Source organism: Phalacrocorax aristotelis, chromosome 6 (assembly GCF_949628215.1).
Source record: "Phalacrocorax aristotelis chromosome 6, bGulAri2.1, whole genome shotgun sequence".
Classification (NCBI taxonomy): Eukaryota; Metazoa; Chordata; class Aves; order Suliformes; family Phalacrocoracidae; genus Phalacrocorax; species Phalacrocorax aristotelis.
The window spans coordinates 38582746-38610562 of NC_134281.1; the positions used below are offsets into that span (position 1 = coordinate 38582746).

Here is a 27817-nt window from a genome sequence, read left to right on the forward strand (position 1 = left end):
CCCTGCCCGCCCCCTCCCGCTTTCCACTCAGGCAGCGGCGTGGGCACCCCGCCCTGCTCCGCCCTCCCCGCCGCGGCGCGGGGAGGGTCCTGGGGCGCCGCCGGGCAGTCGGCGGTGAGGGCGGGTGGCGGTCGCAACGCCGAACCGAACCGAGCGGAGCGGGAGCGACACCCCATTCTCTGCCGACAGCGGGCCCGGGCCCGCCCCGCGGCTGAGGTTGGCCGCCATCTTCCCCTCACGCCCCGCTGGTGACGGCGCGGACGGGCCGCCGGCCCCGCAGGTGAGTGTCAGAGGGCGGGGGCCGCGCCGCGCTGCGGCGGGGCAGGGCCGGAGTGGGCTGAGGGCGCGGGGCCGGGGCCGCAGCCGCTGCTCCGTGAGGTGGGCGCTGCCGGCGGCCCCGCCGACTACGGGGCCGTCCCCCTCCGCGCCCCGTCCCCAGGCGTGCGCGCACGGCCATGCCGTGCGGGGTCCGCCGCCGCTTCCCCCACCGCGGGGAGCATCGCCCCGTCTGCCGGCGCGGCGCCCTGAGCGGCGGCGACGCCCGACCGCCGTCGTCCCTTTGTTGTGGCATCCGCCGGCGGGGCGGGCGGGCCGGGCCGCAGGGGCCGGCGGGGCGCGGTGTGGCGCGGCTCGGCTCGGTGCATGCCCGGGCCCGCGTCCCGGCCCCGGGGTGGGCGCGGCGCGGTGAGGCGCGGCGGCGGGCGCGGGGTGTGCCCTGTCTCCGGGGCCGCTTCAAAGCTGCTGTGCGGCCCTGCCTGCTGCTGGTGCTGAGCTGACGTTCCAGACGTGCTAATTCAGGTTCGGCGCTGTGTAATTAAACAGTGCGGTTGTTTGGAACCCCTTCGCCAGCACAGGTGGATCTCGTGCGGAATCGCACGTGAAGAGAAAAAAGAGAAGAATTTGGAGCGAGAGCTTGGTTTGTTTTCTGGGTTTGTTTTTTTGTGTGTGTATTTTGTAGTTTGGGTTTTGGTTTGGTTTTGGGTTTGGGTTTTTTTCCCATCAAAATGCATCAATTCGTAGTCTCTGTAACTTGTTTGGGTTTTTTATTTTCTGCGTTCTATTGTCACTCTAATTGGAAGTATTGCATAATTTAATGTCACCTTTTTCGCATTCATGGTGCAGAATGCTCTGGGTGAAGCGTGTGCATGTTGCAACAGGGATTGATGAATGCAAAGAGCTCTGCCGGTCACCTCTAAAGCGTGGTGCGATAAGGATTACTGTGGTGGCTCTAAAGCAACAGCTGATCTGAGCAGGGTGGAAAAATGGATTACCAGAGGGCGGGCCAGTGAAAAATCTATGTCAGGCAGAAAAGGCTAGTGTATAAGAGGACACGCTGTGTATTGGAGTAAAAAACGTTTCAGTCGTAGAGTTCAACTGTACCAAGTTTGGTGAAGGTTTTCTATTAATGGCTTAATATGCTCAATATAGTTCATTTGACATAATGAATCGTGTAGTCTCTTAGGGTAAGATGGGTGTCAGTAAGTTGCGCTGTTGTGGGAATCAATTGTAATAAAAAAATTGGCCTATAGACTTTTTTTTGGTAAATTCTTTTGATGTAGAATAACTGGAAGATGATTAAGGGCGCGTCAGAAATGGAGCCACTAGGTACTGACCAGGCCCTGAGTACCCCGTGGGGTCTGTGTAGGCAGGACTGCGGAGCGGCCTCTGGGCAGGCTCAAGAGTCATATGTGACTGTGGGATGGATTAAAAGGTGAAATAACTCTATGCAAAACAGCCAGCTTTTAAAATATGTATTACTTCTTCACACTTGGTTTTTCTGTGACACCGCTCACCAAGATGCTGAGGCTATGGATATGCATTGCAGCTGTCACTGAAGTCAGCAAACCAAGACTTCTAATTAGGCAACACTTCTCCCTTTAAACATATCACCGCTCTCTCAGAATGACACTTAAGATTTGAACTATAATATTTCAATCTTGTATTTCCAAGTAGTTAGAGATTTTATATTCCTTGCCCAGTTCTGTGAATGCACATTTTATGCTGTTGGCAGGTGACATTTCAGATGATAAATAACATAGGAATAATGCTTGGTTTAGAATGTCGCTATTTACTTGTTTTCTAGAACATTAAACCTTACTTTAACTTTCTATCACATGAATTCATATGTGTTTTAAATTTCTAAGGGAAGCAGCTTAAAGAGGAAGACTATTTAGACACTATTTTCAGGCAATTCTACCTTATAAACATTTTCCTGGTATAGTATATTTATGTGCATAAGTGTGTGTATAAATATTTTTTTTTTAAAGAATTGTTTTGTATGCTTACAACACTGTGAGAGGATTTTTCTTGTTGGTATGTTCTTAGAACACAACTAAAAACAGAATCAGAGTGAAACCTCTCTCTGGAAAATTCAGGAATAGGTAGTCTATGTTCCAAGGAGCTTGTTTGAAAGATGCCTCATCCACTGAAGCTACAGAGAAAATATGTGTCAGGTTTGTGGCAAGAAGTTGGAGTTTTTTCTTGATGATGATTAGTTCTTTCTTTGGTGATTAGGAAGAAAACAAATTTAAATACAGAACTAGGGGAGGATGGTAAGGGGGAGTGGGCAGGAGAAAGAAGGAATGAGGACAGGTGTGGAAGAGTGCTACAACCTTTTTGTCTTACCCAGTCTTATCAGAACAGCAAAAACCTGGTTGGTAGAAGGCACCTGGAATGTTAAGCTCTAATACTCATTTACTTTCATTTATACCTCAGGCTAGCGCTGTGCTTCCATCATTCTTGAGTATTAGTGCTTGAGCTGATCAGATTGTGACGTTACATGCCATATGTGCTGGCAGAAAGCAATATAGTGGATTGGACCACAGATGCAGCTTGAGCTCTAATCTTGAGTTTCCCTGCTGTTCTTTGCTTTTTAATTGTTATTAGTTTTATTCATTTATACATACACGCACACACGTGCACACACCACTGAATGTCAGAAAAAAAAAATACATTTCACGAGGGATGATATGTAAGCCTATGTATATTTATAATATCATGGTAGCATTACAGTGCTGCTTATTCTTTTGACAGCGTAATGCTTATAAGAGAAGTCTGAGCTCATTAGCCGTAAAAAAATAAAATTAAAATCTTCTCTAGTAGGTTTACCGTTCTTTTCTAGTTATTTGTGTTGCTCTGACAGCAAATGCACACAAAATGTTTTCATTATATTGTTCATGTATGAGCTTATCGGTGTACCTCTACTCTTCTTCAGAAGTTCAGTACCCAAACTATGTTTGGATATTATATTTTTTTTAACTGGACCCCAAAAGTGCTGTTACTAGTCCCACGTCGAATATGGAGGGTGCCAATCATCCCTTATTCTAATTTGTATGGGCAATATAAATAGAGCAAATGAAGTTAAGTGTTAGAATTGGCAAAGGCTTTATGTTCAGGACCAACCTGTTCTTTTAAAACTACAACGAAAAATGGAAGACAACTTCTTGCAGATGCTAGATTTTACTTAATGTAGCTGGACTCTTAAGCGAAATACTGACTATTATGCTCATTTTCCCATCAATAGAATATATAAATAATTAATTTTAAGACAGTCTTGAAGCTATGTAGGGTGGTTTTCTCTTTGGACTTGAGTCCAGTAGATCCAGATGAAAAGAAAGCTGAACTTGGTGTTCCTGTCTTGAAAGAGAGTCTTAGTCTGAACTTTTTCTAGTAGTTTTCTGATGAGGAGTCTCAATATAGTGCTGCCTAAATTTTACTTTGCCTTTTGGCAAAGAAGGTAATTTAATTTATATAAAAACCACCAGTGCCATAAAGCATAATAAAATAGAAGTGCAAATGCATTAGGTGAGGTTGCGAGTTAAAATGTTAGTACTAACCTGCTGGTTACATTTGTGTTGATTTTTTTTCCTTCAGTGTATAGGAGTAGGGCTGAGTTTCTCTGGGACCAAAAATCCATATCCAGTTGCCAAAACGGGAAGTTGAAACAGTGCCAAAACGTAAGGAAAAAGCACCATTCTACAAGCCCTGGTTTTGGATTTGTGTGTCTATCTGCTTTCTTTCCTGCAGCAAAGCTTTCTGCAAGCCAGATTTTAATTTTTTTCCTTTGACTTCACTAGCCAAGAGTGGGTGTGTGGTCTCCTTCATGAGACCCATCAAAATACTTGGTGATTGGTGTCTTCTCTGACTAAAATCAGAATTAAACCCAGCCATTTTAAAAAATAAGTTAGGCCATTTTGTCTGGCACAATTAGGTCTCTGTTGTTCCAAAATAAACTATGCGGCTGTAATTGAATGCTTTCCTAGTCAAATATTCTGGCAAAAACTTACTTGGAAAAAAGTTGGTGTACAACTGTGAGGAAGACGGAAAACTTGGGGATTTAGACAATGTAGTACAAACCCCCCTTTTATTAGTGCCTGGGTTTTTTTGTAGCCCTTGAAGGTCATTAGCATTGGTTTATGATGATCAGTGAGAAATTTCACTGGAATATTTCTCTCCCGGGGTAAATAATTAATTTCATGTTTATACTTAGTATCTTATTTGGATGAGTCAAACTTACCATATCTGTTCTTTGATTTCTTATTACCAGTTTCTGTGCACCTTTCATAATACAAGATAGATAACTAGCTTATGGACTCCAGTCTTCCAAGGCATCTGGAGGCTGCATCATCTCTTCAGCTTGTCTTGGGAGCTGCATTACACGCCTTTCAGCGTCACAGTTGCTAGATTTCTGCATAAGTAAATGGATGTGTGAGGGGATTAAGAAGTACTTTGATCTCCCCTTTTGAATTAAAAGGGGGAACAGCTGGGGTAACTATACCCTATTGCTGTGGACATCGTGCTCTGTATGGTCATCTCCCTTTACTAATTTTTCTTATCACTGTTATTCCACTGTCTCTCCTTGTTCCTGGGGATATTGCCTCCTGTTGATGGTTCATCTCTAACACTGACTGCTTCTCTGTTCTTTGGTGCTTTCTCATGATCAATGTAATTCAGGTTAAGACTTTACTACTGCCAGAAAGCAAAGCTCTGTCAGTTCCTTGTGTCAGCATTAGTGCCCTCGTGTCCATGGAGTGAATAAATGTTTAACTTGTGCCTGGATCAGAGGAGTGGCCTGGCTTTACCATACAGCTCTGTTGTGGCTGCCATAAAGTGGCTGGGGGCATGTGGCTGAGTGCAGAGGTGAGAAGGACCACCCCTTTCTGCAGTAACATGGGCTTAAATTGAGCTTTTCCTGATGTGAGATGGCACTCTTGTAGCCACTAGTTTTTTGGGATTTTTTTTTTTAAGAGTTCCCAATGAGATGATGCTATGTGGCTTGGCTGTGTCATAAGGTTTCTTCCCACATCCCCAGATAGTTTTCAGCCAACCAGCTTGGGAGCTACAGCAGTGAAATAGTCTATGGTTTAAAAAAAAATTAAATGGCTTGTACTTTAAGTCAAGACTTAAGGAACTATGCAAGACTTAGCCAGAAGCAGAACATGCTACAACTCTCATATCCTTGGAGGAATTGTAGTGCAAAGGAGCTTGGATGTTGTATCCATGGGAGCTTTAAACAAGCTGACTGCTGGGAGCCAGGGCGTTGGCCTGTCACTGCCCCAGCTGTATCTTCCTGCTTTTCCTTTCTGCTGGCTGGAGAGCTCATCAGGCCACTGAGCTGCTTCAATATATGAACTGCTGGAAAAGCTAACTCAGTGACAGAAGTGGGGAGTGCTAAGGAAGGGCTAGGAACACGCAGCTGTAGGCAGGTGAATGAATGGGACTCTGGCAGTCAGCAGTCAAACTGGCTTAGGCCACCTTGGGTTTGCAGCTTTAGATTCTTCATAAAGCATATAAACAGATATAGGTGTCCTTACGAAGGAACCATGAAAAGCATATAAGCCAAGGCTACTTTAAAAATGGTGTAGGGAAAGACTGCTTTTTTACTGTGCTGTGCCCTTTGTATGTGTTAGAAACACTGAAATTTATAAGATCTCTAGATGATGACATAGTAACTGGTGAATTTTTATGCTCTTTGAACTTCACTGTTTGCATTTCAGAAAGGAAAATTTTACCTATTGCATACTTGGTAAGCACAATATTTTCACACTGCAGGAAGATTGATTTCTTAGTAAATTTGTTTATCTGGGCCCCTATATATGCTTAGGACAAATGAAAAAGATGCAGATCCATTGTTAGGTCTTAATTACGGCTTTATAATCAATCTCTTAAAATCAATTTCCTAATCTTGTCTATTTAATTTTTGTAATGTTACAATATTCTGATTTGTAAAACTGTATTTTTAGGGTTTTTTTTCAGTAGCCAACGTTTATTAAGCAAGCATAAAATAAGATATTGATTATAGCTAAAAATCTCTTTTCTTTTCCCTTTTAGGCTGCCATCATGACAGCTGAAGAAACAGTGAATGTTAAAGAAGCTGAAATAATTAAGCTAATACTAGATTTTCTGAACTCAAGGAAACTTCATATTAGTATGCTGGCACTTGAGAAAGAAAGTGGGGTCATTAATGGTCTGTTTTCAGATGACATGCTTTTTCTAAGGTAGGGCTTCTTTTTCTGGTGCTTAAATACTGCATCTATGAAAAGATACAGTTGGGCTATGATTCTGTGGGCAGCCCCGTGCCACTGAACAGGAGGTCTTATGCCCTCATCCTATTCTGATTCTTCCTGATCTCATTTCTGTGGTCCAGCTCTGAAGTTAATGACCTCTTTCTATAAGCTACTTGAAGTAACTGACTAGGCATCATCAACATAGGTTTAGAATTAGATTTTTTGTTTGCTTGTTCATTCATTTTAACTTGGTTATTTTTCTGGTGTGCTAATGAATTGAAGTGGGAAGCACCACTGTTAGCACAGGGTAAGTCAGGGAAAGCACATGAGCAGGAATAGAGTGGGGGAGCAAGATCTCCTGTTGGCAGCAGTGATCTGTTGTTATCTGCTTACCATGTCACATAGAACTGAATGTGAAGTTCAGTGACTTCTAAAATAAATAAAATATTTGATAAAATATTCTAGTGCTAAGATCTAGGATGATTGGAGTGGTTTCCAAAGCTTTTACCTCAAAATATTAACTGAATTTCAGAATAATACTTAGATATCTCTTAAAGTTAACAACATAAAAGGGGTCTCCGCTATCATCAAGGTGTGAGAGCTGGTGTGATTTATAATTCATTATATTGCCCTCAAAATAATTAAAAGGAATCACTGTAGATGCACACTAGATTTTTAGCATTGCTGTTTTCTATTTAATGCCAAAGGTACTTAACAACTTCATAGAAGCACGAGAAAATAACTTATCCAGCTGTTCTTGAAGCACTAATTTTATCAAGGAACAAGACTCCTGACCTGGCTTCCCTTTTGTTTAAAAATATGGATATTGTAATAAAATGAAAGAAGAATTAGAGAAAGATTGAAGTTAATCAGATTTGGTTTTGTCATTTTTAGCTTAGTTCGAGTATACATCTAATGAGAAACTCACCCCTTTGTTGTAGCACTGGGCCTTTTATAGAGAACTCTGTGTGTGATAAGAGGGCATGAAGAAATAGAACTAATCCACCTGTGCAGTCTAGCCCACTGGTCTTGGAGTTCTTGTGCTGACATAGTTCCTGCCAAGCTGTTCCTCCTGGGTTCTTAATAACGGGAGTTGTGTGTTGGTTCGCTCCCCCCCCACCCCCCTGCCCTGTATAAATACTGCTGGGCCTGTTTTATAAAGCAAAACTCATTTTAAAGTTCGCTTTCACTTTCATTCTTCAGGACGTATTCATTTTTTCAATATATTTATTCTTACTCTTCAAGTAAGATTTTTTTTAAAAAATAAGAATTACAGATAAAGCAGGAGACACGGGACCATTTTGTCCTTTTGATGTGCCTTTAAAAGTAATTAATATTTGTCCTTCTTGTATGCAGTTATTTTTTTAAAATATTGAGAAAAGGATTGGATTTTGCTCTTATTATTAGTCACATCAGGCAGTCATCTTGGCATCTGTGCAGAGCATTAACTTTTCAAAGCAGGCTGATCCCCTGTTGTGTATTTAAATGACTGTTGTGGTTTTAAATATGCTGCTTGCTTAGAAAGGATGTTCTTGTCCAGTGAAATTAAAGGAGTGACTCTTTCTTTTACTAGGCAGTTGATTCTTGATGGTCAGTGGGATGAGGTTCTTCAATTTATTCAGCCTCTTGAATGTATGGAAAAATTCGACAAGAAAAGGTAAAATAGACTGTATGTATGTTGGAGTTTGATATTTTGAGTTGTGGAAAATGCAGAGATTTCTAAGTATTGTGTATGAAAGAAGTAGTCCTAAATATTTTACCTTAGTTTGTTTTTTCTAACGTGTATGCAGTTCCTAGAGTGTGTGCATGTCTGTTTTTTTAAAAACTATGAAAAATATGTGCACACAATGTGTAGTGAGTTTTCATCTACTGTACACTTTAGGAATATGATCCATGTTTTTATATTTGGCTGCTCTGTCATTTATGTTGAAGAAATGAGTATGATTGCTATACTTTTTTTCTTATTAGCCTTCTAATATTTAAATGTAATATTTCTGAAAGCAATGATGAAAAAAGACATTTCCTGTTAAAATACAATTTTGTAGTTACCAATTTGTTCAAATTTGAGATCAGAGTTCCTTGTCATGGCGATTTCTATGGCTAACTCAAAAATAGCTGTAAAATACCCTGCTTGTCTCTAAAAGAATGTTTAGCTACTGGGTCAAGATATATAGTATTTCACTTATCACTTGCAGATTTCGTTACATTATAATGAAGCAGAAGTTCCTGGAAGCCTTATGTGTAAACAATGCAATGTCAGCAGAAGATGAGCCTCAGCATGTAAGAATTGCCTCTGTTTCGGGAATAATTGTTGTCAGGAAGCCTCTTGAGATATTCTGATTAAAGGCAGAGCAGAAGCTCCTAGCACCGAATATATGAATTCCGCTATTACCAAATGGTTTCATAAACAATGGAAAAAATAATTGATAATCCTTCGGAAATTAATGTGGCTCCCAGGTCTCAAATAGAATTATGTATACAAGGGTTGCTTGAAACTTAGCAGCGTAGATCAGTGGCCATATGCTATTTTTGTGGTCCTGATCTTGAGATTTCCTTTATGCCATGATGCTGAAGTACAGGGCTCCTTTTTTCAAGAGAGTTCTGAAGCGAGCCTCAGAATCACAGAAATTTATTGTCATAATCAGGACCAGGTGAGAGATTCTGATTTGAATTAATGTTAAACTTCATTTCTGTTGCTTTTAGAGAGAAAGGACACACTTGTTTCTTTGGAGGGAACAGACATGTTCGCAAAGGACCAATTCAGTTAAATGTGCAAACAGCAGGAGTTGTGATCTTGTCTTTTTCCATATTGAAAAACCTGACAAAGAAGGTGTGCAGATTGTGAAATCAAGTATAGTTTTTCATTTATGTTGATAATACAGGAATACCAAATTTCTAACAAAAATGTTAAGTTAAAAATGAAGAATGCCAGTGGCTTTAAGACAATTTATTTAATTTTCCAAAATGAATTGATTTTAATTCTCTGTCCCATTATGCATACATTGTACTGCAGGGTCTTCTCTTGACAGTGTAGAGAAAGCTAAAAGTAAGTCTTTATTTATAGTTGTAAAGGACAGGTGTACTATTCCTCTACCCACTCAATCTGTATACTGTTACTAAATAGCAGTAGAGAAAAAAAAATCACTTATGTCCTTTATTTTTTGTTTTGAATGTTTCCAAATGTGTTGGCATGTTGTGGATGAAAGGCTGCTGCACTGAGTAGATGCTAGGTAACATGGGTAAGTGGGGGGTTTATTTTCTAAATCTTTATATCAAAAAATACCAAGTTACTTGTATTTAACGTGCTTCTTGGCTTTTAGCTATCAACAAGCTTTGTACTAAAGCCCTATATTCATTTGGAGGGCTTATCTTCTGACAACTTCTTGAACTTTTTGTAAACAATGTTTGATTGAAGAACAGAAAATCTCAATGTAAAAGATAATTCAAAGTTGCTAATCACTGGAAACTAAAGAAATCTACAAGCCTTTTAAAACTTATGCCAATAGCTTTTGTCATAGACGTGAAAAAGGGAAAAAAAACTTCAGTTGGCTTTGAGAAGTAACCTTCTGTGTTACAGTAGAATTGCAGCCATTTAGCTACAGATTTAAAATTTTAAGCCTATCGAACCTGCAGTGACATGAAAAAGTTTCATAGATCTGTAGAAAATGTGACTGAGGGTGACTTCAGGCAGTCAAAGCATCCAGAAATTTGACTCTGTTGTAACTACATTTGCATCAGCAATTTCAGACTCTATATTGTGTTCAGCTTTAATTAAAATATAAACAGTAATAGTAATAAAGGGATGATAGTGGAGAAATTCTGCTGCTGCCTGGTTTTCTTCTACTCACTGTTTTGTTGTAGAAACATATGTATTACAAACTACTGTGTTAATATTTCTGTAGCTGGAATTTACAATGCGAGAGGCTGTACAGTGCCTCCATGCGCTGGAAGAATATTGTCCCTCTAAGGAAGACTATAGTAAACTCTGCTTGCTGCTGACACTGCCTCGCTTGACCAACCACGCAGAATTCAAGGACTGGAATCCCAGCACTGCACGGGTTCACTGCTTTGAAGAAGCCTGCGTCATGGTGGCAGAGTTTATTCCTGCCGATAGGAAACTGAGTGAGGCTGGCTTCAAAGCAAGTAACAATCGTTTATTTCAGCTTGTAATGAAGGGATTGCTTTATGAATGTTGTGTGGAGTTCTGTCAGAGTAAAGCAACAGGAGAAGAAATCACAGAAAGTGAAGTATTGCTGGGCATTGATCTCTTGTGTGGCAATGGCTGTGATGACTTGGACCTTAGCTTATTATCGTGGCTGCAGAATCTGCCAGCTACTGTTTTTTCTTGTGCTTTTGAACAAAAGATGCTTAATATTCATGTTGATAAACTCCTCAAGCCTACAAAAGCTGCCTATGCTGATCTTTTGACACCTCTTATCAGCAAACTTTCTCCTTATCCATCATCCCCAATGAGACGGCCTCAGTCGGCAGATGCTTACATGACCCGCTCCTTAAACCCTGCCTTAGATGGGCTGTCGTGTGGATTAACAAGTCACGATAAGCGAGTCACAGACCTTGGGACCAAAACTTCTCCAATGTCGCACTCCTTTGCTAATTTCCACTACCCAGGAGTACAGAATCTCAGCCGAAGTCTCATGCTTGAGAATACTGAGTGTCACAGCATTTTTGAAGAGTCACCTGAGCGGTAAGTAGCTTTTATTTTTACCTTGGCTTTATATTACTTGCACTTTATATTATTGGGTTCTTCCCTGTGTTGTAACTTTGAATATAATTGTACCATTGAAACATAATTTGATTGTTTAAATTATGTTGTAATTAAAACTCTGTATGCAAGGTGTTTCTTCCTCGTGCTTTTATGATCAAAGTAGATTTTCATATTTGGCCTTGAGCCTTACAGATTCAATATGGACTTTCTCTAAAGTTGAAGTCCTAGCACAGACCACAAATAGTTCTGACTATGTAAGAGTCCAGCTAAGGTTTGTGTCAGCATTACCAAATTCGTTCATTCCAGGTAACTAAATGGAGACAGTGGAATAACTGTAACTCAGTCTTCTTTCCCCATCCCATTCTGTCCTCAAGCGTCTGTTAAGTTTGATCCTCACAGTGTAGATGATGAAGTATACTTCAAAAACCTTATATGCAGAAATAGTCCCAATGAAGTCAGTGGAAATGACTGTATGCTGTCAGTAGCATTCCTCTATCACTGAAGGTGAATGACTGTTGTAATAGTTTAAATATTTACTTGTCATTTTAGAAATCAAATCTGAACAAGGTGGTGAATGTACTGTTTTTTATATTGGACTTGGAGATAGTTGGTTTACGATAGCAGTGAATGCTATTAATGACTTCTTTTAATGCAATGTACACTGCAAAACTGACTTCTCTTCTTCCTTAAGCACTAATGCCTGTATCAAAACTTTGTGCTTCTTACTTTCTGAAAGAAATGGTACTTCTCAGTTAAGAGCTTGTCATCATGGTTTTAATTGGCCTTTATTTAAAGGGGCAGAACTGCTGAGCAAAATAAAGGCCATGGTGGGTAACTAGCACTGCAGTTGTGTGCACTGGCCAGCAGAGGACACTTCTAGAGCTGTGGTGTTCGATCCTGGCAGCAGTTGGTGACATTGTCTATTAGTTTTGCCTTACAGCAATATTTTGCATCTTGTGATAAGATAAAGAGCAGCTGTAACTAAACTCAATAAAAAGGAAACAAACACCATCATACTCATGCCAGTTCACCAATAATAATGAAAACGTTTGCACTAATATATGTCTTAATACATTCTATTAATGCTTATCTTAAAAGGAGCTGTTTCATTTGATTGTAAATAATCCACTTTAAATCTTTGGTTTTACCAGCCTCTTCACAACTGGAGTTTTTGTGGATAGGTAAAGTCTTACAGAAGTATATCTTGAGTTCCGTTTTTAAAAACGAATTGTGAATTCCCTAGTTCTACTCATCTGTATGCATAAATGTTAACATCGGTGTGTGTAGCCCAGTGACCAATGTTAAAACTGATTCCTGAAAGTTTTTTGTTTACTTTTTCAGTTTTAGTGTACTGGAATAATTGTGCACAAATAGTTATCTTGTGGGCTAAATAAAGTGATAAATTGCTGCAGTTTTTCTTTGTGTAGGTGTTTGCATGTTATGTTAAGTGAAGTTAATAGATCTTAACGTGTTTTTTCAATTAATTAATACATCTCTTGAAGGTTAGAATTAGGTTAAGGGGCCAAACCCATAGTTTTCAAGAAGGCATTACATTTTTTTCAGAAAAACTCCAACTTCAGATTACGTCCAGTGTAAATGGCAATATTTGCAAGGGTGGAAGCTGGGAAGCTGACCTTTAGGTAAACCTGGCCCTTACTTCCTCTTGCACATGACAAAAATATGGTATTTCTTTCATAAGTCATATTCAGCAAGCAACTACTTGTATTATTAGTTAGTCAGCAAGTTATGTTTGTTACCATACCCAAAATGTTCAAAATAACTTGTTAGAGCTTTGCTCCAACTCACTGAGTGAAGAGGACTTTAAGCTGACAAAACTGAAGATGGGAATCCAAGGCTTTTAACGTGTTCTGCACATTTACTGATTGCTAAGGCATTTTGGAAAGAGTTCCGTTACATGATATGAGAATAGCAAAACTGATATAAGCATTTTCCTATGTAGCATTTCCAGGAGCGCTCAAGCTGATGGATACTAAGTATAGTTTAAATTTAGATCGATAGTGGTAATGATACTAATATGTTATAGAAGACATTAGTCACATGATATATCTGATACGTTCTATGCACATAATTGCTTTCAAAACAGGAGATATTCAATAACTTGCTAGTTAAAGGGTATATAATTCAAGTGTAGGGACAGAAAACATGGAATTTGGATATCTCATGGTGCTGGAGCATTTTGGAAAATGTGAGGACAAAGCACAGTGACTGTATGTGCTTTTTGTTGTTTGGGGGTTTTGTTTTGTTTAGTGTAACCCATTGCAAGTGGTATTTTTTTCCTAAGCAATATCTTCAGTTTTATGTGACTTAAGAAGTTTGCATACTTCTGTTATGACATTTTACTCTAGAATGTTATCTTTCTCTACTTACCAGGGGATTTTCTGCTCTTAATTTTTCTCAATTAAGCTTCTCTTCTCTTCCATGTTGCTGCAAGAAGTGATACTCCAGTGGAGCCACAGCATCCCATCAGCAGTGAGACTTTGTGTCAGAGTTCTGTTCCAGAAAATGAACCAGTTAATGGAGCACAGAGTCAGGGATCAGCCAAACAAGAGAAAAATGAGGTAGTGGTTGGTGGTTTGAAAATAATGAGGCCCTTTGAGCTGTGTTTTGATTACTTCATAATGATTTGCCTTTGTGTTGAGAACTTCATGCGTGACAGTAGGTTGCTCTGAATCTTGTTTTTACTATAGTGACAATACCATGTTGCACTGTATAAGAAACTTTTTTTCATTGTATAAGCTTGCTGTCATTTGAGTCTGTAATGCAGCTGATTAGTGTGCCTTCTCACATCAGCAGTGTTGCTAGATTGTTGTGTGTATCTAAAAAAAAAAAACCAAAACCAACCAACCAAAAAAAAAAACCCACCGAAAAAACCTCCAACACCTTTGCAATACTCAAAGCCAGAAGTGTTAGATGAAACAATGCTTAAGAATCCTCTTAGTGTTTTAGTGAGGAATCTGACATGTAGCCTGCAATTTTTGGTGTTAACACCAAGTTTCATATAGGTCATCTTACCTAATTTTGTCTGGGGCACAGAGAAATGAAAATTGGATAATTCCCTGATAAATGCCTCCTTGCTATTGAGATTCAGAAATCAATAGCATAACTGTTTTTTGGCTTCATCTTTGAAGGCTTCTGTCTTGCCTAACCTGTTTTTTTTCCTTTTTCTCCTTAACATCAATATGGGGAAAGTGAAATAATAGTTTCAATAAACTATTTCAAACAGTTAAAATGGTTACCAATTCTATTCCCTTTCCACAGTTTTAAATATCTGCCTCTTAATTCAGTAATGATGAATAACATTGAGTATGCAGTCTTTTTGCAGGCCTCAGTTTGATTTTTATGAAGTAAACTTTGTATTGGCTTATGACATCTGTATGGTACTGAAAACCAGTCTACTCTTGTGTCACGGTTTTAGATGGGATAGAGTTAATTTTCTTCACTGTAGCTGGTGTAGTGCTGTGTTTTGGACTTAGTATGAGAATAATATTGATAACACACTGATGTTTTAGTTGTTCCTGGGTAGTGCTTGTACTAGCCAAGGACTTTTCTGGCTTCCCATGCTCTGCGGGGTGCACCAGAAGCCAGGAGGGAAGAGGGCACAGCCATGAGAGCTGACACAAACTGGCCAAGGGATATGCCGTGTCATATGATGTCGTGCCCAGTATGTGAACTGGGGGAGTTGCCTGGGGGAAGCAGTGATCGTGGCTCAGGGACAGGCAGGGTCAGTTGCGGGTGATGAGCGGTTGCATCACTTGGTGTTTGTTTGGTTTTTTCAGGTTGGTTTGGTTTTTTTCTTCCCCCTTCTCCCAAGGTTTCACCTCTCTCTCTTTCTCCCTCTGTTATTTTCCTTTTAATTATATTATTGTTATTGCTATTATTACTATTACTGTTTTAATTATTAAACTGTTCTTACCTCAAACCACAAGTTTTATTTGGCCCTTCCTATTCTCTCCCCCAACCCACAGGAGTGGGGGCAGTGAGCGAGCAGCTGCATGGTGCTTAGTTGCTGATTGGGGCTAAACAACAACATTTTGACAGGGCTATATTCTTGTAGACTCTGGATACTTCAGTGAGGCAATGGGACCTACTGGAGGATTAACAAAGTCCTCCAAAGTTGATGGCTTCACTCCCCTCAAGGACTTGCTGAGTAACTTATCTGCTGCAACAATGCTGTGTGTGCACAGTGGGAAGAAGGGGAGGAGGAAAGAGCTTAGCTAGACGTATATGACAGAGAAGTCTTCAAAAGGCAAAAAAACAGACACAGGACTTACAGGAAAGAGCAAAGACAGGAGACACCGTGCTTTAGGTGAAGATGTTAGCCAGACTATTATACACAAGTAGAAAAGAACATAGTACCCAATCCAATTTCACCTTGTTTTGTTTTCCACACTGTAGTGATATATGCATATACCTGTGTGAGTAATGAATTCATTTAGGTTTATTTTCATAGCTTTATTTTTGCATTGTTCCTGGAGCAGTTTAGTTAGAAGCCAGAGTTTATAAAATAGAGCATCTGAGCAACATATTTTAGGTTTAGGTGCTCGATTATCATTATTACCCAAACTAAAGGACCAAAGGATTGAATCCAATTGGCAACAAACAGTATCAGTCATGGAAAGAAGTATAGTCAAGAATATACCTGTTGCTTAGAAAGAGTATAACCCAGTGACTGGAGAGTAGTTCACATATTTGAAATACAGAGAATCCTTTCTAGCCATCTGAAGATTACTTCAGTTTCTAAATTGCAAGTATTCATCTCAGGTGAAGAACTTTTTACAAATGCAACAGAACTAGGAAATTCATTATAAATGAAAAAATTATTGTGTTAGAGAACAGAATTTTAGGGCAAGTGTTTTTATTTAGAAGAAATGCAAAGGCTCATAGTTACAAAGAAAGATCCTCTGCATGGATTGTCTGAACTAATGCAAAGTTATCAGGATGTCGTTATACAACTTCAAAGCACCAGATGACAAGGATGCAACTATCGAAAACAAAAAAAAATGCACCAGTTTTTTTTCCTACTAGTTTGGTAAATGTGCAGTTAAGGTTTTTTTCAGTGTTGATATTTTGGCCTTGGACTAAAGTTCTTTTGGTTTTCTGTGGGATTTTTTGTTTGTTCATTTTCTCTTGTTTTCAACGGTTTTATGATGGTATCATTTGGATCTAGTGGCACAGAGAGGAAGTGAGGATCAGGGAATGCAGAAGGCAGGGGAGTCCTGAGGAGCTAGCAGTGTGGGGAGCTGAACATAGTAGATAAGAGACTATTAGAAAGGAAGCTGAAGTATTTGCGTTTGGTCCAGAAAGCAAGGAATTGTGAAGTTAGAACCAGGTACCAATTTCAAGAGTAGGGTGTAACACTTGGATAGACCCCTTCAAGGCTGGCTATTGGGAGAGGTAAATCTGCTCTGCAGACCGATGGCAGAGAAGTGTGGATGTGACAGAAAATACTAAATTTGTAGTGAAAGCATGACTTGGAATTTGGCATGTAGCTTATATTGTTTTCTGATTTTATTTTCAGTTTCCTAACCTATTTGTTCTGATGTTAAGTAATACTTTGGAAATCTTGTAGGAAAGGAGTAGTCTTCTGAATTAGGGCAGAACTACTTCAACAGCAAATAGTACAGGCTGGCAGCGATCTCCTTTTTTTAATACATAAATTGTATCTGGTTTTAGGGAAGAAGGAAAGCTCTGCTCCTCAGAGGAGAATCTGCTGGCCTTTCAATGCTTGTATTGAAATAACGAACCAGAGTGTGAATATTTAGGTTAAATGCCACAATTAACTATTTAATTTTCATTAGTAATTCTCATTTCTTTTAAGCTTCGTGATTCAACAGAGCAGTTTCAGGAATATTACAGACAGAGACTACGTTACCAGCAGCACTTAGAACAGAAAGAGCAGCAACGACAGTTGTACCAGCAGATGTTGCTGGAAGGAGGTGTAAATCAAGAAGATGGAGCTGACCAGCAACAGAATCTGACTGAACAGTTTCTTAACAGGTTGGGGAGTTTTGTTGCTTCTCCCTCAACCCACTCCTGTCCCTCCTCAAGTTCTCATAATGATCTGTTTTGGTGGTCTTGTTTTTTCTTGTCATTTGTTATTAGATCTATCCAGAAGCTAGGAGAATTAAATATAGGTATGGACAGTCTTGGAAATGATGTACAAACACTTAGCCAGCAATGTAACGGGAGCAAAGGGAATGCATCTACCAATCCAGCAAGTAACTTTATATCACCGCCTTCAGATACTAGTCAGAGGATAACAAGTGATAGCCAAAATATTAATACCAGCACTCCTCGAAAACGTGGATCAGCTAATCAGATACCCTTTCCTGAAGAATCACCTGTACAGGGGAATCAAACGTAAGTTAGCGAGTCTGTTCAGGACTAGAAATGTCCTTCCTCTAGCATTGTGGGAGTAGCTGTTCATATTTATTTTCAGTTACCAAATTAATTTCTCACTGAATAGGGTTATTTAGCTCACGATCAGTGCTTTCTGTGTGTTTTTAATAGGGATTACAAAATCCTTTTTTTTTGACAGCACATTTGAGAAATAGTTGTTACTTGTTATGGTTTGTTTTATGCTTATTTTTAATTTTGGTCTTTTTAGTCCATCTTAAATGTATATTTCTTGTTTATTTTGTGTTCTAAGTTTCTGAAAGCTCTTTTATTAAATACAAGCTAGATGGAGAGAGAGGCAGGGCAGAGTAGGAATTGGTTTTCTTCTGTTAACTAAAGGTAGTCTGACCTGAAAGGGACAACCATTTTTCAGCATATGTGAGTATATATGTTTATATGTATGTATGTTATGGAATGAAAACAGGTGTTTAACTTGCATTCACTTGTTCAATGACTGGAGCTATTGCAAAAACGGAACAGCAGCCTCATGTAAAGATTACAGTTTAATGATAAAAAATCAGACATGCATAACACTTGTCTGCATAAGTTATTCACTTCTGATTATGACCAAAACTGTAACTTTAGTCCAAAAATACTTACAAACAACTCTGTCCCTGCTCTTGTTTTTTGTGTCTTGTTGTGAATTTAAACTCTTCACCAAATCAAAACAGTGTACCAGAACATGCTGTCACTCAGCCACAGTTGGAAGACTCTTCAGGGAGTTTAACTAGGACAAGAGGTGATGAGGTGAGTTTTCTTATTGTCCTTTATGATTTGTGTTTTCACAAGATGCAGTATTTAGTCCTGAGTATGTGACATCCTCTCATTGTTAATAGATATTTAGAATTAATTTTGGTTGATGCAGTACCTAGAGAATCACAGAATCACTGAGATTGGAAGGAACCTCTGGAGACCAAACGCATTGCTCAAAGAAGGGTCAACAAGAGCAGGCTGCCTGGGGCTGTTTCAGCTGGGTTTTGAGTATCTCCACAACCTCTGTGGACAGTCTGTTCCCGTGTCTGACTACCCTTATAGTGTTTTAAAAAAAAAAAAAAGTTTAAATGGAATTTCCTGTCTTTCAGTTCTTTACTCCTCCTGTCAGGTATTTATACACAGTGATAAGATTTACACACACCACACACACCCCCAAAGGCCGTCTGATCTCCTGGCCAAACAGTTCCAGCTCTCTCAGCTTCTCCTTGTACAACAGAGGTTCTAATGGAATGTCTTCTACAGCCGTTGTTTTGTGTTCTTCAGGTTGTAACTGTGATTGTTGGACTCCAGTCAGTATGGTCCAACTTCAGGGATGTAACTTTGCAATAAGTACTTTCCACACTTTCTGCATCAGAGAAATAAAAATCAAAATTTTAGAATGGTGGTGATGAAGTCATCTGGAGGTTGATGTAATAAAGCTTAGCACAAATTTGTGTTGTCTACAGGGTGAAAAGCTGATTCTTATAGTTACGATTATATTTGTTTTATAAACCGCGTTTTATGAATTGCAATGTTTTCAGAAAAATGCAGCCTTGTTCCCCTTGCAAGTTTCACACAGATCAAATGTGTTTACACAGAAATAAACTGTAATATGCTTTTGAGATGGGCTGTTCAGAAGAACAAAAGCTATTGGAAGCCTGGAGGGAGAATGAGAGATGTTAATCTGATTTTAGCTGTAAGAGTGAGTTGAAGAAAGGAACTTTTTGAAGTATGCCATTCTTTGACCCAGAGTAGACACTGTTACAAATGAGTAATTTGAATAGTTTAGCCTGGTGCTGCTTCTTACTAATACTTTGGTACAATAGTTTTACACTGTTAAGCAAAACAATCAGGTCCACTTTTAAACATCCAGTTTGACCTAATTTGACTGTTACCCTTTTATGCAGGATGACAAGTCCAAAAAGCAGTTCATTTGCATTAATACTCTAGAAGACACACAAGCTGTCAGAGCTGTAGCCTTTCATCCCAGTGGGAGTTTATATGCTGTTGGCTCCAACTCTAAAACTTTGAGAGTTTGTGCCTATCCAGAAGTAATTGACCCAAGGTAAGAAGGCTTGTATAATAATTTCTTTTTCTGTAGCATAGCACTTCTTTCTCCTGTAGCTACTGGCATCTGTACATTTCATACCTTTATTTTGTAGTTGTAAATAGTGCAGTGTTTTCCTTAGAAACCTGAACTGACAAAAAAAAATAAGATCTGCCAAAGAACTTGCATATTTGTGGGCTACTTCTTGCTCTCTTCCATTACTGGCAAAATGCATTGCCACAGTACCACACCTTTCCTTATGAAAGTGTTGGCTTTGTCTCAGCAGGTGGGCTTTTCTGAGTTCACTGTGATGGCTTCTGGTTTTGATGTTCTAGCTGTAAATGTGGGAGAAAGCATGTGTCAGTTCCCAAGCCAGCAGAAGCTGGGCTTCATGAGATGCAGTTTCTGACAGGAGGGCAGACTTAACATTAGAGAAAACAGTATCTTTAACTTTTACAGCAAAAATTGCCAGAGCATGTCTGTTGGGCTTTTGTTACTGTAAACATTGTTTTCCTGATATTTTGGTTCCTTGACAGGAGAGGTGCTATTTGTGGTTTACTGTGTACCTAGTCTTCTCTGTTTTCACCTTTTTTATTTTTTATTTTTTAAATAGGAAGGGGGAAAACACCTTTTTACCTAGAAATAAAACCTGCCATAAAAATAACCATCTCCTTGTCTTTGCTCCAATTACATTATTTTCCTGGAGCAGGGGGGAGGTGCAGGGATCTGGGCTGTCACAATTGCAGGAGCTACAAATATGCACAGTGACTTCATCTGGGACACCTTCCCAGTTTCAGAGTTGTTCCAAAGTGTTCAAAAGTAATCTGATCTTTTTTTTTTTTCTTTTCCTCCTTAAATATCATCAGTAAGGTAGCCTTTGAAGTTTAGTTCCAAAATATTTATTGGCAATGTATGAAACAACACCCAGTGCAAGCCGACTTGCTGGGCTTGAAGCCCAGATGACCACCTCTTGATTGGTAAACAGTGTGCAAAACATTCTCAGTGGAATGAATGTCTCCTTATTGACGACTTTGCTCCCACACGACTTACTCTAAGCACTGGGAAAGGTTAGATGGACTCTGCAGCCTTAGTCTCTAGTTACAGCGCACAATCTGATGTGACAAGTGACATAGTGCATCTGGATATGAAAAGAATACCGAGATTTCCTTAATTCTGAACTTGTACTTCTTCCTCTTACTGTTTTTTTCATTATGCTTAGAGTCTGCCAAAAACACTTCATAATGGGATTTGCAAGTCAGCAGAGAGATTACATTATCTTCTAAATAATATCTAAAACTGTCCTTCAAAATGATGTGTGATGCAGGACAGGTTGGTTTGGGGTTTTGGTTAGGGTGTTTTGTTCTCTTCCCCCCACCCAATCTCTAAAGGTATAATAGTGTGATTTTTTTTTTTTTTTTCCCATGTTTGAGATCAAACACTGACAGATACATGTTACAATTCTGCAGATGTTGCTCAAATAACCACAGTGCTTCCACACAGCTGACCGGCAGCATGTGGTCTCTGCTGGGCAGGTGCTTCCACGTCTGTCCACAAAGTCAGTGATTCTCAGCTGCTGCCTCCGCCTCTTAAGCGCTGTGAATCCAAACTTTGAGTGCAATACAAGGCATTAGGCCATTTAGGAAGCTCTGTAGCATGTGTTGAATGGTGATTGTGATTTAGGCTAATCTGTCATGGATTTCATTTCTGGCAACAAAACAAAATTGACTTCCAAGTAGATTTATTTTAGTATTCTTTATTTATGTTTATCTCAAAAGTTTTTAAACAAACTTAGATGTTTGTCTTCTGTTTTGGTTTGGTTTCATGGGTTTTCTGTTTTCCTCTGCCTCTTTAGTTCAATTATTCATGGTACGGTTTCTGAATTTTTCAACAGCAATTTAATTTGCTGAATTTGTGTTGTTGATGTTACTGGGGTGAATGTTGATGGGGTGGGATACAGCAGCACTTGATCTTAAGCGCTTGACCTACCTCCTGCTATGGGAACAGAGAAATAACATTGTAGAAAATTAATTGATTGATGCACATTTCCTCTATTTCAATGGGACTGTTCCTTTTATTTCAGCCATGTCTAAAGCTGATCTGGTTTCAGAAGTAAGAATGTTTGGTATGTTTAGATGCTGTGAAGACTCCTGCATTAGCATATAGTGCTGAATATGTCTTTCTTGCACAGACTGACTGCTGTGTTAGCTTTTCTAGTAGATGAGTGAAGTTTTGAGAGTCGCTTTATTCAACAAATAATACCCAGTGCACAGCTCATGATGATGAACATATATGAGCTTTTTTCTTTTATTGGTTTTTTTTGTTGTTGTTGTTGGCTTGGGTTTCTTTTTCTCTTATTTAATGGCCAAAGAGAAGACAGTACTTGACGGCAGCATTTTCTGTGCCTTCCCAGGTACGATTAACACAGAAGCTTTTTTATTTTGATCCTTTAACCACTGTAAGTGCTTGATGAGACCCACTTCTTTGGACAGCAAGGATGGCATAGGCAAAAACTTCTTGGATAAAACTGCAGGCCTCAACTTTATTGTTACAGTACTGCTAGGCACAGCAACAGCCGCAAACAAAAGTATATGGAGCCCAGTCATATAATTCTGCTGTCATACCAAACACATCCCCAGTTAGGGATTGTGTGTGCTGGGGGAGAAACTGGAAGAGAAACACCTTCCTGCACGCATTCACAGAGGTTACACAGGCTTCTGCTTTCTTCTTTCAGGAATCTGGATTTTTCCAACCTGCAGCCTGATAGTTTAGTCCCAGACCCAGCCTCTAGCCACGCCAGGTGCACTGGGTGCTCCCACAGTTAGTATATGCCTTATGGGCTTTCTTGGCCTACTGTTGCTTAATTGAACTCAAGCACATTCAAAAGTGGCCACAGGATCAAGATGTTGAGGTACAAAGGATGTAGAGAGAAATCCCACTAATCTAGGACTCTGGGGATAAGGTTTCATTGTAGGTAGCTAGTAATCACTATATTATCTGTATCAGCCCTTTATAGATGAAGATGTAAGTGCTTTGGCATGTGCAGTCGCAAATACAATGGGAAGATGAGGAAAAACTGAGAAAATGGGATGAAGATCCTTTTGTCTTGACTTAGATCCCATGTTTATGTTTCAGTGCAAACAGTCATGCATTTTTCATGTTACCTAAAATAACAAGAATGGTATTTTCATTTTAGAATACATTGTTTTCCTTAGAAAGAAAATTAAATTGGATGGTTTTCTTTTTTTTTTTTTTCCCCAGTGCTTATAATACTCCTAAACAACCTGTAGTTCGCTTCAAAAGGAACAAGCATCATAAAGGATCAATCTACTGTGTAGCCTGGAGTCCCTGTGGGCAGCTGTTAGCTACTGGTTCTAATGATAAATATGTGAAAGTACTGCCTTTTAATGCAGAAACTTGTAATGCAACAGGTAGTGTGTGTGCGTTTAGTTTAAAGATATTGTTTTCAATTATTTGTCCAATATTGGGCAAAACCATTCAAATTATATTATATATTTAATAAGTTTTGCCATTTTTATTCTAATACTTTGATTAACTTAGTATCTTTTTCCTTTCCCCATCACTGTAGTCTCTGTCCAGCAAAGAGCCACTGAGGGGTTGGGGATTATCTTTTGGGGTTTGTTTGGTTCGGGTTTTTGTTTGCATTCTTGGTTTTGTTTTGCAAGACTCTAGTATTGTGCTGTCTTCTGGTAGATTTTTTTTCTTCTGTGGTAAAACAACCAGGTGGTCTTACCTAACTCCTGTTCTTGAACTGTCAGTAGGAATTTATTTCCAGTTCCCCTCTTTCTTGCCTAGTTCTGTCATCTCCCCCATCTTAGAAGTCTGAGGCTTCTCTCCCAGCAAATACAATTTTCCATGCCCAAACGCTCCTAATAAATACACTGAATACGGCTCTTACCTTCTCTGTTTTGAACTTAGGCTACCTTGTCCTGTCTGATTCAGTGTTCTCAGTGATCCCTCCAGACAGAGAAAGCCTTCTTACTTTACTACAGTTTACAAAAAGAAACAAATGTACTTTATAAACCTCAGCTGGAATTGGCCATGGAGATGCTCCCTGCACCTTTTGCAAAGCTTTAGGGACTGTAGGAAGCTCAAGCAACACTCCGTAAAACTAAGATTCTTAGAGATTTTGTTTGAACTCTAGTAACTGAAACAGAATATGCTATGGAAAGTGCCCAACAGTGTTTATACAAGGGTGGGTGGTATACCCACCCTTGCCTAAAGCATTCTGAGCTATCACTGCAGCTGCTTTGAAGATGGCAGCACTAACACTGTTAAACAAAGTGCACCTCATTTTGTTCCTCTATTTTTAAATTATTTTAGGACCAGATTTGGAGTTCAGCATGCATGATGGGACAATCAGAGACCTTGCTTTTATGGAAGGTCCAGAAAGTGGAGGTGCTATTTTAATAAGTGCTGGAGCAGGGGACTGTAATATTTACACAACAGATTGTCAGCGAGGACAAGGCCTGCATGCTCTAAGTGGTCACACTGGTATGTATGTTGTTGCTTCCCTCTCGCACTTTTTTTAAGTCTGTAGTATAATAAACTCGTTGGTTGGTTTGTTTTTTGGTTGAGGTTTTTTTTTTAATGTCTTTGTTTTCTTTCTAGCAAGACTTTTTTTCCCCCCCCTTTCCCCAAATAGCTCTTGAGGTGTTGGGGCAGGGGGTACTGTTCTTAAATACCTTGGCTGTTAAGTTAATGGAGGGAGTGCGTGCTTCATTCCAGAGCAGATGCAAAGCTGGGTATTGTTGTATGCTATTGGCATTTTAGATCATGCAATGTTCAGATTTTCCATAGGACTATCTATGAATGCAAAAATATAATCAGAACTGTGATATTTCATTATTTGATTAATGATATTTAATCAAATAAAGAAGTCGTCTTGTTCACAGGTCATATTTTAGCACTTTATACATGGAGTGGCTGGATGATTGCATCTGGATCCCAAGACAAGACCGTAAGATTCTGGGATCTGAGAGTGCCAAGCTGTGTTCGTGTTGTGGGAACAACGTTTCATGGAACAGGTAAGACTTGCTATCGTACTTCTGATCATTCTTGCATAAAAATAGATTTTAAAGATGTCTAAGTAGTATAGAGTGAATGTAAGGGGATTTTGCATCCCAGAGCAGAGGGCTGACTTTTAAAGAAAGAAATTGTAAAGAACTTTACCTCTGTTTTATTTTGCAGGTATTTTTTCTTGAAGTCACATTTCCTTTCAAAAGTTGGCTAGTTTTTTGCCTTGTGACTTTCAAACAGACCACTTCCAAGTACATTAAAATAAAACAAGACACAAGATAACTGTTTCAGAATCAGAGGAAGGGGTGGGAAGGAGCAGCCATTTTGGCAAGTTGTCAACACACTCTATAGAAATCAGCAAAAGGATTCATAAGAACCCCTTGGGTTTGGATTTGTTTCTTGGAACCCTGGGAGGGACAATATTCTTTGCATTCTTCTATGTTATTTCATAAAAAGTGACTCTTCCCTGTAATGAAACGGCTATTTTTTCTCATGCAGTTTTAATAGTGCCTTTGCTACCATTCCAGTGTGACCTATGGCTTCAGAGTTTTCAGTGCTAGAACATGAAATTTTTCTTATTTTAAGATAACGGTAGCTAGGTATGTTCACCTTAAACTGAAGGCCAGTATTTGATATTCTTAGACAATGTATATTCTCATTTAAAAAACCAAAAAGTTGGCTGTTCGCGCTAATTACATAAATGTAATATGTGTATGTTGGGGATTTTCCTCCCGTAGGAAGTGCTGTAGCCTCAGTCGCTGTTGATCCTAGCGGTCGTCTCCTGGCTACAGGACAGGAGGACTCCAGCTGTATGTTGTATGATATTCGAGGAGGACGAATGGTGCAGAGCTACCATCCTCACTCCAGTGATGTTCGTTCCGTTCGCTTCTCTCCGGGGGCGCACTACTTGCTCACAGGATCATACGATATGAAAATAAAGGTGACAGACTTGCAAGGTAACATGCTGCAAAGGATATTAAGTGAATTTTCAGTTTGAAACAAATTCTCTTACAACTTCAATATTAAAAGCACCAAAGATCAGGTTTTACTTTAAAGGGGGGAAATGGTAGAGCTTTGAAGGGTTTGAAACGTATATAAATGTGATTGCATCTGTTCGCCATTGGCTAGTCGTGTTGCTAAGAACGTAGGCTGTGAACTAAATCTTGTTTGGGGAGGAGGGGGTCTGATTATGATAAAAGAACTAATTAACACTGTTGCCTAATGAGATGGCCAATGCTTCAAAGTATAATAATAATAATGCTGCTTATTTTTATTGGGAAGAGTTAAGATGAGAGAAGATACTGGGTTTATCTAATTGACTTGAATTTCTTGAACCGTTAAATTTTAATCACATTGTCCAAAAACTGAATGCCTGTATTTTATGTTGTATTGTGTCTGGTAATGCCTAAAACCCAAAACACTGGGGCCTTGTGTGTTATACTGTGTGTGTGTGTGTGTGTGTGTGTGTGTGTGTGTGTGTGTGTGAGAGAGAGAGGCGGAGGGGTCAAGTACGCTTCGTAAGGTGAAATACATATGTAAGCTGTACTAAAGAAAATGGGGTGGGGGACCCAAAACAAAAAGCACTGAAAAACCCAACCTAAAACCCAAAGAACCGGGATATAAATTCATGAGAAGACTAATGATTTCTTTTCCTCTGCCACAGGGGACCTCACGAAGCAGCTTCCTCTTATGGTAGTAGGAGAGCACAAGGACAAAGTTATTCAGTGCAGGTGGCACACACAGGATCTCTCCTTCTTGTCGTCTTCTGCAGACAGAACTGTAACCCTTTGGACCTACAACGGCTAGAGTGCAAACAGAGGCAACCTATGCAGCTAAAGCACAGACACCTGAGACTACAGAACTGTAAAGGCAAAGTAATAATAATTAGGCATTGAGAGAGCAGCGGTTGAGCGGGAGTCAAGTGTCTTGTCAAGAGGAGGAAGGGCACTTGTCACCGATTTTTCTGGTTTCTAGGAGGTCTTGGTGTTTTTAGTATATTCTTTTGCAGTGCTTTCAGTCTTCCACGTGAACTCATGCTGCTGTGACCTGTCGTAGTCTTGTTGCCAAAGTCTGAGGAGAACTCTTACGTTTTCGATGTGCACTCAAAGTAACATGAATGACGTGTTTACAGTTTGGTATTAATTGCATTCCTTGGTCTTTGCCTGAGTGAGAATTTTATATAGGAACTTCAGTTGAGCAACACTTTAATCAAGTCTGTATGTAACTACTCCACACACGCACATGAAAGATAAATTACTTCCACTGTTTTCTCAGCTTTACTATATTCATCACTTCTCAACAAGAGGCCAAACTTCATAACATCTCCACAATTCCAGCTTTTTTAGTAATAAATTCTGAACTTCAAAAGTGACTAGGCAGTAACCACATCTTGATTACAGTCCATTATATAGCGTGGGGATTTTTCTTTCTTTTCATCTAAACTGGGGGAAATGTTGCTGGTTTTACTATGTGACATTGTTTTCAACAAGCTTAACATGGGGCGGGGGGGATGATGTGGAAGTAAAATATTGATTATTTTATTTTTTCCATAGGAACATGTAATATTTTACTTTTTTGAATGCAACAGAATACCTCTGTGTATAATGTACTGTAGAAAAGAGTGGATTGGCAGCAGTTGTCACAGTGAGCTTAATGGCTATCAGTTTTTTCAAGTGAAAGGGATACCATTAATGCTATAATAGAAACCAGCATGGCTTAAAATGCTATGTCTGCATGATAATTTAAGAATTAAATTGTTTAAATTCCCGGCTCAGAAGCTTATCTGAATTTTGTTTCTTGCACTGTTTATGTATGGGAAATGGCAGTTTTATTTCTACAAAACTTTAGATTCTAATGTTTATGTATTGTTATATTTTCATATTGTACAGTTCTTTTACTTTTTAAAATATAAACCTTAAAGTTTAGGTTATTTATTTATTTGAACGTCAGTTAAGTTTTGGATTCTCTTGGTTACTAAATTATATGTGCACTGTAGCAAGCATTTTTAACTATCGTATAAAAGTGGAAAGGTAACTCTAGAAGTGTATCTGTGCTATAATCTCAATAAAGACCTCCAACACCTGCAGCTCTCTCACCTGCTACTTCTTGGGT

General features: G+C 39.3%; 1 protein-coding gene across 8 annotated transcripts; it reads left to right on the plus strand.

Annotated features, from left to right (window-relative positions):
- Nucleotide 1: 1 nt before the first annotated feature.
- Nucleotides 2-27791, plus strand: WDR47 (WD repeat domain 47). 8 transcript variants are annotated; one of them, XM_075097246.1, is made up of 15 exons: nucleotides 2-280; nucleotides 6331-6497; nucleotides 8080-8163; nucleotides 8702-8786; nucleotides 10409-11211; nucleotides 13685-13814; nucleotides 17072-17250; nucleotides 17356-17613; nucleotides 18321-18396; nucleotides 19530-19687; nucleotides 22928-23097; nucleotides 24011-24181; nucleotides 24583-24714; nucleotides 25444-25662; nucleotides 26370-27791. In XM_075097246.1, exons 2-15 carry the CDS (start codon nucleotides 6340-6342, stop codon nucleotides 26510-26512), a joined length of 2766 nt encoding a protein of 921 aa, XP_074953347.1. In that variant the 5' UTR covers nucleotides 2-280; nucleotides 6331-6339; the 3' UTR covers nucleotides 26513-27791. The 8 variants fall into 8 exon arrangements, with proteins under 8 accessions (XP_074953347.1, XP_074953349.1, XP_074953353.1 ...); XM_075097248.1 differs by having other exon boundaries at nucleotides 13688-13814; XM_075097247.1 differs by having other exon boundaries at nucleotides 3-280; nucleotides 13685-13811.
- Nucleotides 27792-27817: the final 26 nt, after the last annotated feature.

Excerpts from the sequence above, each read along its gene's own strand:
- WDR47 (XM_075097246.1), top strand. The coding sequence starts at position 6,340 with ATGACAGCTGAAGAAACAGTGAATGTTAAAGAAGCTGAAATAATTAAG. Across the intron at positions 17,251-17,355 it reads ACTGAACAGTTTCTTAACAG|ATCTATCCAGAAGCTAGGAG; the intron begins GTTGGGGAGTTT and ends ATTTGTTATTAG. Across the intron at positions 24,182-24,582 it reads TGCTCTAAGTGGTCACACTG|GTCATATTTTAGCACTTTAT; the intron begins GTATGTATGTTG and ends TCTTGTTCACAG.